This window comes from Zingiber officinale, chromosome 4B (assembly GCF_018446385.1).
Source record: "Zingiber officinale cultivar Zhangliang chromosome 4B, Zo_v1.1, whole genome shotgun sequence".
NCBI classification, from domain to species: Eukaryota; Viridiplantae; Streptophyta; class Magnoliopsida; order Zingiberales; family Zingiberaceae; genus Zingiber; species Zingiber officinale.
Genome location: NC_055993.1, coordinates 22,313,926 through 22,330,700, shown reverse-complemented (window position 1 = coordinate 22,330,700; position 16,775 = coordinate 22,313,926). Strand labels below are relative to the sequence as shown.

Below are 16,775 nucleotides of genomic sequence, written 5' to 3'. Positions count from 1 at the left end.
AAGTTCCCTCCCTGCCCTAAATGTGGGAGACTACATCCAGGAGCCTGTCTTGTGGGTATGACTGGATGTTATTCGTGTGGTCAAGAAGGACACCTGGCTAAGGCGTGTCCTAACAAGCTCAAAGCACCTCAGCAACAGGCAGCGTAATACGGGAACAAGCCTCAGTTACATTACATGCCTACAACTCTGGATGGACCTCAGCTCAGTCAAGGAAGGTTGGAAGCCCCACCAGTTCTAGCCAGTGTCAGAGTATTCTCCCTCACTAAAGAGGAAGTTGCTAGTGCCTCCACGGTCGTAACAGGTCAAGTAGTTATTTTTCAGCATGTAGCTACTGTACTATTTGATACTGGGGCGATCCATTCTTTTGTATGAGTACCCTTTGCCAAGGAATTTCAGGTACCTACAGAGAGCATGAACTCTAAGTTCTTGACAACCCTACCTTCCGGGGAAGTCATGGAGTCCAACCAGTGGCTTCGGGCTGTACCAGTCAGAATTTCAGACCGAGAGCTATATGTTAATTTAGTAGTCCTTGCGATGCAGGATTTCGACGTTATTCTGGGTATGGATTTCCTCAGTAAGTACAGCGCTTCGGTGGACTGCCGCAGAAGGAAAGTGATTTTCAGCCCAGAAGGTGAACCATCCTTTGAGTTTACGGGAGTACCGAAGAGGAAGACCCAGAAATTCCTCTCTTCCTTAACAGCTCAGCAAATGTTAGCTAAATGGTGTGCTGGTTTTCTTGCGTACATTGTGAATACATAAGAACAAGAAGGACCTAAGCAGGAAGATGTTTGGGTAGTCTGTGAGTATCCATAGGTATTTACAGAAGAGCTACCTGGACTACCTCCCAACAGAGAAGTAGAGTTTGAAATTGAGTTGGTTCCTGGCACCAGTCCAATTTCAAAAGCTCCATACCGGATGTCTCCAGCAGAACTGAAAGAGCTACAAGAACAACTCCAGGAGCTGCTTGACAAAGGTTTCAGTCACCCTAGTCATTCACCAAGGGGAGCTCCGGTGTTGTTCATTAAGAAGAAAGATGGATCTATGCGGATGTGCATCGATTATAGAGTGCTGAACAAAGTGACAATTAAGAACAAGTACCCTCTTCCCAGAATAGATAATCTCTTTGATCAGCTAAGAGGGGCCACAGTTTTCTCGAAGATAGATTTACGCTCTAGATACCATCAGTTGAAAGTGAAAGAAAATGATATACCCAGAATAAGTTTCAGGACCAGATATGGACACTACGAGTTTGTAGTCATGCCTTTTGGAGTGACTAATGCATCTGCGGTCTTCATGGACTTAATGAACAGAGTGTTCAGAGAATACCTTGACAAGTTTGTCATCGTGTTCATCGATGACATTCTGATCTATTCAAGAACCCCAGAGGAGCATGACACGCACTTGAGAATCGTACTGCAGACCCTTCAGCAAAAGAAGCTTTATGCTAAATTCTCAAAGTGCGAATTTTGGTTAAAGCAGGTCGCGTTTCTAGATCATATCATTTCTAAAGAAGGTATCCAGGTGGACCCTGCCAAAATAGAAGCGGTCAACAACTGGAGTAGACCCAAAAATGCCAGGGAAATCAGAAGCTTCCTTGGTTTAGCTGGATATTACAGAAAGTTCGTGGAGGACTTTTCCAGGATAGCCTCTCCACTAACAACCCTAACTAGGAAGAACAAGAAGTTTGAATGGTCAGACAATGTGAGCAAAGTTTCCAAGCATTGAAGAAAAGACTAACTAGTGCTCCTATTCTGACTGTTCCAGAGGGCGACAAGAGTTTTGACATATACAGTGATGCTTCCAAGATGGGCCTCGGAGTTGTTCTCATGCAAGAAGGAAAGGTTATAGCTTATGCTTCCAGACAACTCAAAGACTACGAGAAGAACTACCCCACTCATGATCTTAAGCTGGCAGCTGTGGTTTTTGCACTAAAACTCTGGTGACATTATTTGTATGGAGTTCAGTGCAAAATCTTCACCAACCATTAGAGCTTGAAGTATTTCTTTACTCAGAAAAATTTAAACATGAGACAACGCAGGTGGCTAGAGTTGGTTAAAGATTATGACTGTGAAATCCTCTACCACCCAGGTAAAGCTAACAAAGTGGCAGATACACTAAGTCGAAAGTCCAGTGCAATTCTAATGCACTTGTCATCATTAGCACTGCCACTGCAGAAGGAACTGTTAGATTTTGGAGTCGAAATTGTTTATGGGCAACTCTCTGCATTGACCTTAGAGTCAACCTTGCTTAAGGATATACAGAGAAAGCAAAGTGAAGATCAAGCAGGGGATACAAAAAGAAGAAAATTCAGAGTTTCGGGTGTCAGACAGTGGAATCCTCTATCAAGGGAGCCGCCTTTGTGTCCCTAATGATGAGGAATTGAGAAGAAAGATTCTAGAAGAAGCTCATAGTACATCATACTCCATGCATCCTGGTTCCACCAAGATGTATCAAGATTTGAAGCAGAGATTCTGGTGGTCTGTACTCAAGAGAGATGTTGCAAAATATGTCAGCACTTGCTTGACATGTCAGAGAGTCAAAGCAGAATACCAGAGACTAGGAGGAGTCCTACAGCCTCTCCTAATACCAGAGTGGAAGTAGAAAAAAATATCCATGGACTTTATAACAGGTCTTCCAAGAACTACTAAAGGATATGATGTGATATGGGTGATAGTGGACAGATTGACCAAGTCTGCCCATTTTCTAGCCATCAAGGTGTCTCACTCTATAGAGCAATTGACACAGCTATATGTTAAGGAAGTGATCAGACTTCATGGAGTCCCGAAGTCGATTGTTTCCGATAGGGATGGGCGTTTCACTTCTCATTTTTGGGAGTGTGTTCAGAATGCATTAGGCACCAAACTCAAGTTCAGCACAGCCTTCCATCCCCAGACTGATGGACAGACATAACGAGTAAATCAAATTTTAGAAGACATGCTCAGGGCTTATGCATTGGATTTTAAAGGCAGTTGGTGCAAGTATTTGTACTTAGCTGAATTTGCCTACAACAATAGCTACCAGGCCACTATCAAGATGGCACTTTATGAGGCATTGTATGGTCGAAAGTGTAGATCACCCATATGCTGGCTGGAGACTGGAGAAAGAAAAGAGATGGAATCAAAACTAGGCAGGCGAACTGAAATGATAGATGAAACCACTTAGGCTATTCAGAAGATCAGACAGAGAATTGATACTGCCCAGAGTAGGCAGAAAAGTTATGCTGACACACGTCGTAGGCCACTTGAATTCCAAGTAGGGGATTCAGTTTTTCTCAAAATTGCACCTATGAAGGGAGTGATGAGATTTGGCAAAAAAATAGCAAGTCTCTGCTACGTAGGACCCTATCCGATCACAGAGAGGATTGGGAAAGTAGCTTACAAGCTGGACTTACCACAGGATATGTCAGCAATACACAATGTATTTCATGTCTCCATGCTAAAGAAGTGCCTCCACGACCCTAGCCAAGTGATTCAGCCTCAGTCAGTGCAGATCCAGGAGGATCTTAGCTATGAGAGCAGACCTCAAAGATAGTGGACAAAGAAGTTAAGAGACTAAGGAACAAAGAAGTACCACTAGTGAAGGTCATCTGGCAGAACCAGAAGCACGAGGAAGTTACTTGGGAGCGTGAGGACAGTATGAGACAGAAATATCCGAAATTATTCTAAGTTCGAGGATGAACTTTTTATAAGGTATGGGGAATTGTAATAACCCAAATTTCCTCATTTTGAGTCCTAATAGTAATTAAAAATATTTAGAAATGCTTTAAAAATATTCTAGAGATTTTTAGGAAATTTTAGAGTATTTTTATGTAATTTTCGGAGTTCGTTTGGTATTTTTACCAAAAGGAAGAAGATGCAAAAAATAAAGAGGTTCGGCCGAGGTCCGAACCCGCGACCTCCGACCCGGTCCAAGACTTAAGCGAAGCGCGATAGCCAAGAACCCAAGCGGGTCGTGCTGATCAAAGAAGAGGCGGAAATAATTTAAGAAATAGTTAGATAACAGAATACCCTAGTTATAAAGAGAGAACTTAGGTTTTTCCCGTGACCAAAAAAAAAACCTTTCCTCTCTTCTCCCGACTGCGAGCGCGGCGTTCTATTGGGCAGAAACAAAAAGGAAGCTAGGGTTTCTCTCCGGCGACCGGTCCAGGCTGATCTCGGAGAGTCTTCCATGCCATCACGATCCTCTCGTCGAGGAGAACCTGTTGGCACGAAGAAGGGGCCGAGATTTCAAGTTATCTGAAACCCTAGAAGTAGATTTCGGCTGTGAGTCAAGGGATTCCGGTAAGTGCTTCTCACCTGTAGTAAGAGTAGTTTCGGATTCTTATTTTCTTCATGATTTCGAAGCATACTGTAAAGGTTATTGTTTTGTGCTTGCTACCGTGAACCTTAAAGAAAGAAAGAGGATGATTAGTTTAGTTTAAGCGTGTGGGTTGGATTTCCTTCAAGCCTTGTGATTACTGTTTTCAGATTTCGATTTAGTTTTTCTGCTTGTGACCTAAAAGGAGCATGATCGGTTCTTATGGAATCTTGTAGGTTCCTGTTATTTTACTGTTAAGCAATGAACATGAGATAGTATAGATTTGTTTGTTTAGCATGTAGTTTGGTTGTGGTCACTGCAATGAATGGCTATGAGTAGAAATTCGGTTTCCCTTTGTTTTCCTTGCCGTGGCACTGGGCATGAAGAATGGTTATGCTTGAGTTGGGTTCCAGTAGCAAATTCCTTTCTAGTTGCAATGTGTATACACTGCTATGTGTTTTGGTGAGCATGCGGTGGGTTTGGTCTTTGTTTATGCTATGTATTTGACATGAACAACCTTAGTTTTGGGAGTATCCAGTAGACCTTTTGTTTCTAATTTATTTCCAGTACATACCACTTTGTTAATTCTGAGCGTGAACCACTTTAATTCTAAGCTTGAGCAAATGAACCACCAATTGCAGTGCAGATTTATCCTTTACTTGCTGGCTTTGTTTTAGTGTGAACGGTTTTAGGAAATAAGATTTGTATGCAGATTTTGTTAAGCCTTGTATGCAGATTTTTGTTAAGCTTTGTATGCAGATTTTTGTTAAGCTTTGTATACAGATTTTGTTAAGCTTTGTATGCAGATTTCTGTTAAGCTCTATATGCAGATTTTTGGTTAAGCTTTGTATGCAGTTTTAGAATTTGTTTAAGCATTTCAGTTTTTTTGTACGAGGCATTCTTTTATTAGAAGTATTAACAAGTATAAGTATTTTACTTGAGAAGGCTAGTACCCGACTTCCGAGGTTGTCGTTAAACAAATCCAGGTGACCGTTTCCGAGGTCTCGGCCCTGGTAAGACCAAGGTCTTTACCCTCGTATGACTGGTGGCTCGCTACCTCAGTTTCTATTAGGAAGTGTGCAATGGTACTAAGCCTAGGCCCAAGAGATTATTATTTTGAAGTATAAAAGTATAAGTTTTGAACAAGCGAAATAAGTTTCACATAAGTTTAAAGATCAACAAGTTTAGTTCCCTTTTATGCTAGCATGTTGTTTAGATTGTTCTTACTACTATTTGCTATTAGTTGAGCAGCTTTACATGTTTAGCATTTCAGTATGTTTGATTTCTTTGTTATTAGATGAGCATGAGTAGTATTTCTTTTAAGCATTCAGTTTATAGATTTATTCCTGTTCATATGCATATTCGAGTTTTGTGAGTTAGATAACACTTATTAAGCAATTTGCTTATAGTTGCATTTTCCTCTTACTGCAGATAAAGGAAAGGAAAAGTTATAGCGAAGGAAGGCGACAAGGAGGTGTGGATGGATGTGTGATGTCAGGACTATGGAAGCCTTGGGATTTAGTTTAAAAAATTCATTAAGATTTTGTATTCAGAATGTTGGAACTATTCTTTCATGTTTCTGGATTTTCTTATTGAATATTTTATGTTTTAGAATTCTTCCTTTTATTTACTATGCACATTAGTTCCGATAATTGAGTTGTATCACTGTTGCATGCATATACAGACTGATATGTTTTAGTTGTGAACATATGCTTGAGTAGAATGACAAGATGAGTTAATTATGTTTCAGTTGTTACTAATTGCATGTTTAGAGTTTTCTGAGAGTTTTAGGAATTACTATCAACATCTGAGCAAGATTAGTTAAGTAAAGTTTATAGTTAAGTAACGTCCCACCCTCACAGACTAGTAGAGAGGAGGGTGGGGTCGTTACATAACCAATCCATACTTGCTTTCAACATGAAAACTTCCCCTAAATGGATACAAGTGTATGCCAAAGGGTTAGGAATGGTTAATGACCCTTGAAAACCAAAACTTGAAGTTTTAAGGTTTCAAAATTTAGAATTGAAGCTAAACTTTATCCTAAACTTCACTTTTGTTTCTCTTAACCAATCCATACTTATTTTTATCATGAAAAACTCCCCCTAAACGTATACAAATGTATTCTAAGGGGTTTCGAGTGGTTAACGGGACTCAAAGTGACTTGAAGTGTTGAAATCAGGCTTTTAAAGCCAAAATCAGACTTCCCAATCGATTGAAGTTGGGCGGTGGCTAAAGATGGCAACAGCTAGGGTTAGAGCACATGGAGGACAGTAACAGAAAAAGGCCATAATAGTTGGGAAATAATTTCCATATTTATTGCTTTTATTTACTGTGATGTGTTAGTATGCATGTGATGTATGCTAGGATAATTTAAAATCCTCACTTCAAATAACTAAGTGGGAGAGGGATTTATTTTAATAAATTCCATGGTCTTCATTACTGGTTTGTAAGTGATGCAAACAAACTTGCACGTTAGCTCTGAGTGCCTTCCTCCATATCGGATGAGTTTGTTTGCGGATCACTAGATCAAAATTCCATTTTGGATGACTATAGGAAATTAATTAAGAACATGTGATCTTCCCCATCAGAAGGGGCACAATTTTATTAATGGACTTAGTGTCAAGTAATGGTATACACTTAGGCACGTCTAATAGTATCCTCCCCATCGGAATCACTGCTATTATATGTGTGACCGAAGGAAACCAACTATTAATTTTATTTGTCAAAAGTTAGGTTGACAAGATAATAAAATTAATGGGTTACACCCTCCTTTTACAAATGTTGAATTTGTATACGTCCACACTATCGTGGCATACAAAATTCACGGTGTTTTGAGGTATTGGTTAATTTAAAATAGTATTGTTTGAGGAATCAATATTATTCTAAATTTAGAGTCCTGACCAAAGTCATTTTTATGATTCTTAGGATGACTTTCAACCTACTGGCCATTATACTGAAAGAGAACAAACTTACTGGACCCAACTATATAGATTGGAAAAGAAACCTGGACATTGTCCTTACTACTGAAAGCTATAAGTTTGTACTGACTGAGGCTTGCCCTGATGCACCTGACGGTGACTCTACCCCAGAGGAGATTGAGTATCATAAGAAATGGGTAAAAGCTGATGAGATGGCGCGGTGTTACATTTTGGCATCAATGTCAAATGTATTGCAACATAAGCATCAAGATTTACCAACAGCTTATGATATAATGAACAATCTCAAAGAACTCTTTGGGCACCAGAGTCGGACTGCTAGGCAAGAGGCAATGAGAAAGCTAATGACAGCCACCATGTCTGAGGGGACACCCGTAAGGGATCATATCCTTAAAATGATGGCCTATCTAAACGAAATACAAGTTCTTGGAGGAGAAATCGATGGGGAAACCCAGGTCGATATAATTCTCCAAACGCTACCCAGAAGTTTTGAGCAGTTCCGCCTGAACTATAACATGAACAAAAGAGAGTATATGTTGGCGGAACTTCTGATAGAACTACAGGCAGCAGAAGGTATATTTCGTCAAAGTTCTCAGATTCACTATGCTGAAAATGGTTCTACTTCTAAGCCGAAAGGTAAGAAGAAGAAGAAACAGGTCTTTTCATCAAAGAGAGTGAATAAACCTAAGGGACAAAAAGCTAGAATGAAGAAGCTGAAAGGAAAGTGCTTCATCTACAAGCAGACAGAGCATTGGAAGGTGGACTGTCCTCGTAGGAATCAGAACAATAAAGGTATATCTCATGCTCTAGTTGTTGAAACATGTTTAGTGGTGTTATTTACCAGCACCTGGTGTGTAGATACGGGAGCCACTGATCATGTCTGCAATTCCTTGCAGGGGTTCCAGGAAACCCGACGACTATCTGAAGGAGAGATTATCGTCTACATAGCCAATGCTACTAAGGTGGCGGCTGTTGCAGTGGGAGACGTCTACTTATCTTTTGATAGGAATAGAAAATTGGTTTTAAGAAATTGTCTTTATGTACCCAGTTTTAGAAAGAATTTAATTTCAGTTTCTAAATTATATTTGGATGGATATTCAGTTTCCTTTAGTAACAATGTGGTTATAAAGAGAAATAAAGTGATTATCTGTTCTGGTGTATTGGTTGGAAATTTATATACTTTAAATCCAATTTCTCTCACAAAGCAAAATATGGAAATTAATAACACATCTTCTAACTCTAATAAGAGAAAAGAACCTTCAGAAATGAACCAAACGCATCTTTGGCATCTAAGGCTTGGTCATATTAACTTAAGTAGGATTCAAAGGCTTGTAGCCGATGGACTCTTGGGTCCATTAGAGTTGGACAACTTTCCAACATGTGAATCCTGCTTGGAAGGTAAAATGACTAAGAGACCTTTTAAGGCCAAGGGGTATAGAGCCAAAGAAGCATTAGAATTAGTTCATTCTGATTTGTGTGGTCCTATGTCTATCCAGGCTAGAGGTGGTTTTGAATATTTTGTCTCTTTTATAGACGATTATTCAAGATATGGATACATTTACCTAATGTGCCGCAAGTCTAAGTGCTTTGATAAGTTCAAAGAGTACAAGGCTGATGTGGAGAAACGTCTAGGTAAAAGTATCAAGACACTACGGTCTGATCGTGGTGGTGAATTCCTCTTAGGAGAGTTTAGGAATTACTTATCAGAGGTCGGGATTCAATCCCAATTGTCCACACCTGGTATACCCCAACAGAATGGTGTGGCAAAACGAAGGAATAAGACTCTTATGGAGATGGTTAGATCGATGATGAGTTATTCAGAATTCCAAATTCGTTTTGGGGATACGCTCTGGAAACGACAGCACACATTCTGAACTTAGTACCTTCTAAATCAGTATCTTCTACTCCCACAGAATTGTGGAATGGGCGGAAGCCCAGTCTAAGACATATTCGGATTTGGGGTAGTCCAGCACATGTGCTGAAACCAGATGCTGATAAGTTAGAATCTCGTACAGAAGTTCGTGTGTTTGTGGGTTATCTCAGAGGAACGAAAGGTGGTTTATTTTATAGTCCTAAAGACCAGAAGGTCATTGTTAGCACCAATGCCCAGTTTTTAGAAGAAGACTATATAATGGATCATAAGCCCAGTAGCAAAATTGTTCTAGAAGAACTTAGAGAGGACACGTCTACTTCAGTACCAACAGTATAAGATGAAGTACCACAAGAGACTGCAACACGTGTCACACATGATACACAACCACAGACGGTGCCTCGTCATAGTGGGAGGGTTGTAAAGCAGCCTGAGATATTCATGTTTTTGGGAGAGTCTTCGGACTTGATCCCGGGTAAACATGAACCTGATCCCCGGACATATGATGAAGCACTCCAAGATATAGATGCAGTATCTTGGCAAAAGGCAATGAATTCTGAAATAGAGTCTATGTACTCTAATAAGGTCTGGGAGCTTGTAGAACCACCTGATGGTGTAAAAGTCGTTGGATGCAAGTGGATCTACAAAAGGAAAAGAGGGACAGATGGGAAGGTAGAAACCTTCAAAGTAAGGCTTGTTGCGAAAGGGTACACTCAGAAATAGGGAACCGATTATGAGGAGAATTTTTCGCCGGTAGCTATGCTTAAGTCTATCCAGATACTCTTATCCATTACCGCTCATATGGATTATGAGATTTGGCAAATGGATGTCAAGACAGCTTTCCTTAATGGAAGTCTTGAAAAAAACATCCATATGAAGCAACCAGAAGGGTTCATTGAAAAGGGCAAAGAGCATCTAGTGTGCAAGCTCAATCGATCCATTTATGGACTGAAGCAAGCTTCAAGGTCTTGGAACATCCGGTTTAATGAAGTAATCCAGCCATATGGATTTATTCAGTGTCCGGATGAGTCTTGTGTATACAAGAAGTGTAACGGAAACGTGGTGGTATTTCTTGTACTATACATAGATGATATTTTGTTAATTGGCAACAATGTCAAGGTATTATCGGACGTAAGGGTATGGTTGTCCAAACAATTTGATATGAAGGACTTAGGAGAATGTGCACACATTCTTGGGATCAAAGTCATAAGGGATCGCAAGAAAATAATGTTGTGCCTATCTCAAGCTTCATATATAGATACGATCCTTGCTCGTTTTAGCATGCAGAACTCAAAGAAAGGTTTCTTACCTTTTAGGCATGGAGTAGCTTTATCTAAAGAGATGTCTTCGAAGACATTAAAGGAGATAGAGGACATGAAGGCAGTTCCTTATGCCTCGGCTGTAGGAAGCCTTATGTATGCAATGTTGTGTATGAGACCTGATATTTGTTTTGTCGTGGGCATGGTTAGCAGATATCAGAGTAACCCTGGATAAGGACATTGGACTGCAGTAAAGAATATATTAAAGTACCTGAGAAGGACTAGAGACTATATGCTAGTTTACCAGGCAGATGATTTGCTCCCTGTGGGTTACACGGATTCGGACTTCCAATCAGATAGGGACAATAGTAAGTCTACATTAGGCTATGTGTTTACTCTAGGAGGTGGAGCCATTGTATGGAGGAGTGTTAAGTAGAAATGCGTCTCGGACTCAACCATGGAAGCTGAGTATGTGGCAGCCTCTGAGGCAGCTAAAGAAGCTGTGTGGCTCAGGAACTTTCTAATGGACTTAGATGTGATTTCTGGTTTGCCCAAGATCATCACAATTTATTGTGATAATAGCGGTGCAGTTGCAAACTCGAAGGAACCACGAGCCCATAAAGCAAGTAAACATATAGAGCGCAACTACACCTGATACGAGACATCGTCAAGCGAGGAGACACTATGTGAAAATGAACAATAGACTTCGCCACTGTTTACTTCGTCAATCAGCAAATGCGAAGTAATATATGATAATCAACTTCGATAATAAATTTGATGCAGTAAATACAATTTTATACTTCATAGGTTTAAAAATGTGGATCTCACTTCTAATTTTATCTGACTTTTTACTTCATACTATATATTCGGAGAAGTAATAGGTTATAAAATAAATTTTATATGGATAATTGATGAAGTAATAAGTTAAATGAATTAATATTAGTGTTATAGTTGGTTAAAAGTTGAATTGGTTTATTAATTATAAGGATTTTTCAATGAATTGGTTTTATAATTATAAGGATTTTTAATTCACTTTTATAATTATAAGGTTTATACCCTAAACCTAAATCTTCCCTTTTAATTTCTTCTCGCATTTTCTCCTCTTTGCTTTCTCCCCGACGACGCGCGACGGCCACTCGTCGAGGTTCCTCCCTGACGCGCGACAGCCCCTCGACACCAGCCTTCTCCTTCGTGCCTCTTTTCCCCCCGACGGCTATCTCCTCCTTCGGCGTTTCTCCCCAACGCGAACGACAGCTTCTTCTGCATTTTCTCCCTGACGCCGAGAGTCACCCGACACTAGGTTTCTTTCTTCTTGACCCCTTCTTTCCTATGTTGTGCCATTAATATTCTACTTATAGATATCTCCTCCATCTCTTGAGTAGTAGGTATGTTCTGATGAAAGGTTTCAGTTTTCTGTTAGTTCCTCTAGAATTGGTTCGTCTATTGCTAGAACATGGAGTCTGGATTGCTTCTGGATTTCTAATTAGACTGCACGGTGTAGTTTCCTTGTCATACCCGAAAACAACTACCATGTTAGAAACATTTATCTACAGAAACCCAAGAGCCAAATTGTGCAAAACTAAAGCCAACCATTAACACTTCAAATTGTTAGGAGACAAGAATATAAAACTAGGATGGTATTTGTTTTTTCTTCCCACCAAAAGAATATGAACTCCAAAATTTTTTTACAGCAGTACCCTAACAAAGATAACTTTTTTACATGATATATGACTAAACTAAGGATAGTTTACTTGGTATGTTGATAGATTTTCTCCAATTAATCCCGAGTAGCCTGCCAAAAAAGTTTAGATCATAGCACCTAATGCAAGAACAGTCACAACACTGTTTGAAGCTTGGTATCGATGGTAAATCTTCAACTTCAGAAAAAAATCAGCAAAAGTAGAGAGGGACACAATTTGATCTGCAATAGATAATCTGTCATAGGTTTTAACTCGTAGGGCTTGAATCATTAGGAGAAGGAAATGAATTGCTGGAGAAAAAGGGGAAGAATCTGCACTTCTTGAGCAAGAAGGAAGATGAGTGAAGAAAAGAAAGGAACGTAATAGGATTGCAAAGGTAGGTGATAAACAAAAAAAGTTGATAAGGAAGTGTACAAACAAATGAGAACATTAAGTATAAGTACAGCACATGTCAAATGCAATGTAGGTTGACCATTAGAGAAATATTATGCAATGTATGTTGACCATTTTATAGCTCTTTCTACAATGCAATTATGTATTTACAAATCTATATTATTATTTACAATGAAATTATGAAACTATTGATAACTCTTTTGTTAACCAACATATATTATAAACAACTTAATACCATTAGAGATTAATATATTAATTTAAATAAATTTTTCTTCATACCACACACCAACCTCTTTGGTCTATCTCTTCTTACTTGTATTAGATTTCACAAATTGAAGTTCCAATGATTTTACATTTTGAGTTGCATTTAGTATTTTTTAACTTTTATTTATTTACTTTAATATCTTCAGATTTTGACCTATTTGTTTGGGGATTTTGCTAGATTAAAATGAATAAATCCTGGATATACTCGGATAGAAGGTCCAAACAGTATGAGGAGGGTGTGGAACAGTTCATTAAAGATTGTTTACAGAATCCGAATATTGACCCCAATGACATTCATTGTCCTTGTTACAAATGTATCAATCTTAAAAAAGGGTCGATTAAGTCCATTTCAGAGCATCTTTATTTCCATGGTTTTAGTCAAAACTATGTGAATTGGATTTGGCATGGTGAGCCTGCTAAAGATGATAAAGTAAAATGGAGTGACAACCAGGGGCCAATTAATAATGATTATGACAACTTTGAAACCGCTCACATGTGTGAAGCAGCGTACGATAATTATACAGAAAATCCTGAAGCGTTTATGAAATTTTTAGAGGAATCAGAGAAGTCATTGTACAAGGGATGCGAACGTTACACAAAGTTGAGTGCACTTGTTAAACTGTACAATACCAAAGCAAGGCATGGAATGAGTGATGCTCTATTTTCAGATCTACTATTAGATTTTGGGGATATGCTACCAAATAATCACAATCTACCATCCTCAATGTATGATGTAAAAAAGACATTGAGTTGTTTAGCGCTGACTCATGAAAAGATTCATGCTTGTTCAAATGATTGCATTCTTTATAAAAAGCAATATGAAAACTGCGTAAGTTGCCCTAGATGTGGCTTGTCACGGTGGAAGCTAACCAAAAACAAGGTTGAGAAGAAAGGTGTTCCTGCTAAGGTGGTTTGGTATTTCCCTCCTATTTCAAGATTTAAGCGCATGTTTAAATCTTTAGAGACCTCGAGAAATTTAACATGGCATGCAGATTCTACAAGAGTTGTTGGTCAGTTACGTCATCCAGTTGATTCACCATCATGGAAGTTGGTGGATCATATGTGGCCTGAATTTGAAAGTGAGCCAAGAAATCTTCGCCTAGCACTTGCAGCTGATGGCATTAATCCTCATAGCAACCTTAGCAGTCGGTACAGCTGTTGGCCAATCATGTTGGTCAACTATAATTTACCTCCAAATATGTGCATGAAGAGGAAATACATCATGCTAACTATGCTCATTTCAGGGCCTAAGCAGCCTGGAAATGATATTGATGTCTATCTGGAGGTGCTAGTTGAAGATTTGCAACGATTGTGGGAAGGAGTTGATGGAGTCTATGATGCTTATCGAAGGCAGTTCTTCACTCTTAAAGCAGTCTTATTATGGACCATCAATGACTTTCCTGCCTATGGTAACCTTAGTGGATGTACTACACATGGTTATTATGCATGTCCAGTATGCGGAGAAGATACTTATGCAAGACACTTGGAAAATGGGAAGAAAATGTCATTTGCTGGCCATAGAAGATTCCTATCACGGTTTCATCCCTATCGTAGGCAAATGAAGGAGTTTAATGGCATAGAGGAACTTGAAGAAGCAGTTAGACCATTATCTGGGATTAAGTTGTTTGACAAACTTTCTGACATAAGGTGTGAGTTTGGAAAGAAGATAAGTGTGAGAGGGAAAATAAAGAAGGCAAAGGCTAATAAGTTGGAAGCCAATATAGAAGAAAAAGATTTAGGAGCAACAAATTTCAGAAAATGTTGGAAGAAGAAGTCAATCTTTTTTAATATTCCTTACTGGAAACACCTGCATGTAAGGCATTGTCTTGATGTTATGCACATTGAGAAAAATGTCTTTGAATCCCTCATTAATACTTTGATGAATGTTAAAGGAAAAACCAAGGATAATGTGGCAGCTAGATTGGACATGGTTGAGATGGGAATTAGGCCTGAATTAACACCTATAGTTGGGGAGAAGAGAACATATCTTCCTCTTGCTGCGTGCTCATTCACAAAAAAAGAAAAGTTGCAAGTGTGCAAGTCATTAAAGGATATAAAAGTTCCAGAAGGTTTCTCTTCGAACATGAATAATATTGTGTGCATGGATCAGTTGAAGTTGACTTGCTTGAAATCCCATGATTGTCATGTATTAATGCAGCATTTCTTGCCAATAGTCATACGTGATGCACTGCCAAAACATGTTAGATATGCCATCATAAGATTATGCTTCTTCTTCAAAGATATTTGTTGCAAAGTTATAGATGTAGCCAAGTTAGATAAGATGCAATCTGACTTGGTTGTTACACTCTGCTTATTGGAGCAATATTTTCCCCCATCTTTCTTCGATATCATGCTTCACTTAACTGTCCATCTTGTTCGAGAAGTCCGATTATGTGGACCAATTTACTTCAGATGGATGTATCCATTTGAAAGAAGCATGAAGGTGCTTAAGAGTTATGTGGGCAGTCGAAAACATCCTGAAGGTTGAATTGTTCAAAGATATTTAGCAGAAGAAGCAATTGAGTTTTGTTCAAAATATCTTAATGGCGTTGATCCTATTGGAGTCCCTCAATCAATACGAGACTCGAAAGCAAATATTTCTAGCTTGCAAGCATGCAACGCACCAATTGTAGTGCAACAAGTTGATCTGCAACAAGCACATTTGACTGTGCTAGAAAATATGGAAGAAGTATCTCCCTATATAATGTAAGTGTTTTGTATTATTTATGATTTTGCATATGTAATTTAGATTATCTAATGTCTACCACAAATTTATATATTAATACTTCTACAGTGAACATAAAATATTTTTGAAATCAATGTTTCCCAAAAAAGAGAAAGATGAAAGGTGGATACAAGATGCTCACAACAAGAGGTTTATTGATTGGTTTCGTGCAAAGGTGGATACTAGATTCATTAAATTTTTACTATCATTTGAGCTGAACAACTTATATCTATTATTTTTAATCACCATATTCAAATTGAATACATGTTAGGTGGCTGCTGAAATTGACAGTTGCAATGGTGGAACAACATCGACATTAACATGGTTGGCCCATGGACCGCGTGTGCAAATCCTTAAGTATAATAGTTATGTGATAAATGGTAATTTATACCAAACAAAGGCGCGGGATGATGACAGAGTTTGTCAAAACAGTGGGGTTTCTTTAGTTGCCAACACAATGCTTGTGTGTAGTGCTAAAGATAAGAATCCCTTGCTAGCTGATGTATCTTACTATGGAGTGATTGAAGAAATATGGGAATTAGACTATCATCAATTTCACGTTCCTCTTTTCAAGTGCGCATGGGTTGCAAATGATAAAGGAATAATCAACAACGATGAATGTGGTTTCACCTTAGTTAATTTGAACAAACGAGGACACAAGAATGACGAATTTGTGCTTGCAAGTCAAGTCAACCAAGTCTTTTATATTGATGATCCATTAAAAAATGGGTGGTCAATTGTGCTCCCAGTTCCAAATAGATGTTATGAGGGAGATGATGATGATTGGAGCAGTATTCCAGATTCTCGACCAATCGATGATGTTGATACTCATAGTATTCCTGCACATGAAAGATATTTTAGATCAGAAATTGAGGGTGTATGGGTCACAAAAAAGAAAAAATGATGTTTTGTATTTTTATCCAATGTTTATGTTTTGAACATGAAGGAATGTTGTATGCACTTTAAGTAATTATGTTATGCAATTCTATGTCATGTTTACGCTTGTGTTGTTATTTATTTATATGTGTTATTGTAATTATTTATGTCATGTTTATGTTACTATTATTGTACAAATTTTAACATTGGTTACATTTATGTTATTATGCAGATAATACTCGATGGGCCGTAAAAAACAGGGAGTAGCAGTTGAGGAGATACATGGAGTAGCCGATGCTGAGCTACATGGAGTAGCCGATGCGGAGCTACATGGAGTTACTGATAGAGAAGAACGTTCTGTAGATGTGCAGAAGAATAAACGAGGTCCTACATCAATGTGTAAACTCACTGCAGTTGCAAGATGGGGGAAAAAAGCAAAGATTGATTATGATGACA

The 16,775-nt window shown here is 38.6% G+C and overlaps 1 protein-coding gene across 1 annotated transcript in view; it reads left to right on the top strand.

Moving 5' to 3' along the window:
- LOC121978154 overlaps positions 1–16,347 on the top strand; it is a 40,962-nt gene extending 24,615 nt beyond the window's left edge. Inside the window, exons 4-5 of the mRNA XM_042530531.1 lie at positions 13,562–15,161; positions 15,715–16,347. Coding sequence (XP_042386465.1) covers positions 13,562–15,161; positions 15,715–16,347 — 2,233 coding nt within the window. The remainder of the gene's footprint in view (positions 1–13,561; positions 15,162–15,714) is intronic.
- The last annotated feature ends 428 nt before the right edge of the window (positions 16,348–16,775 follow it).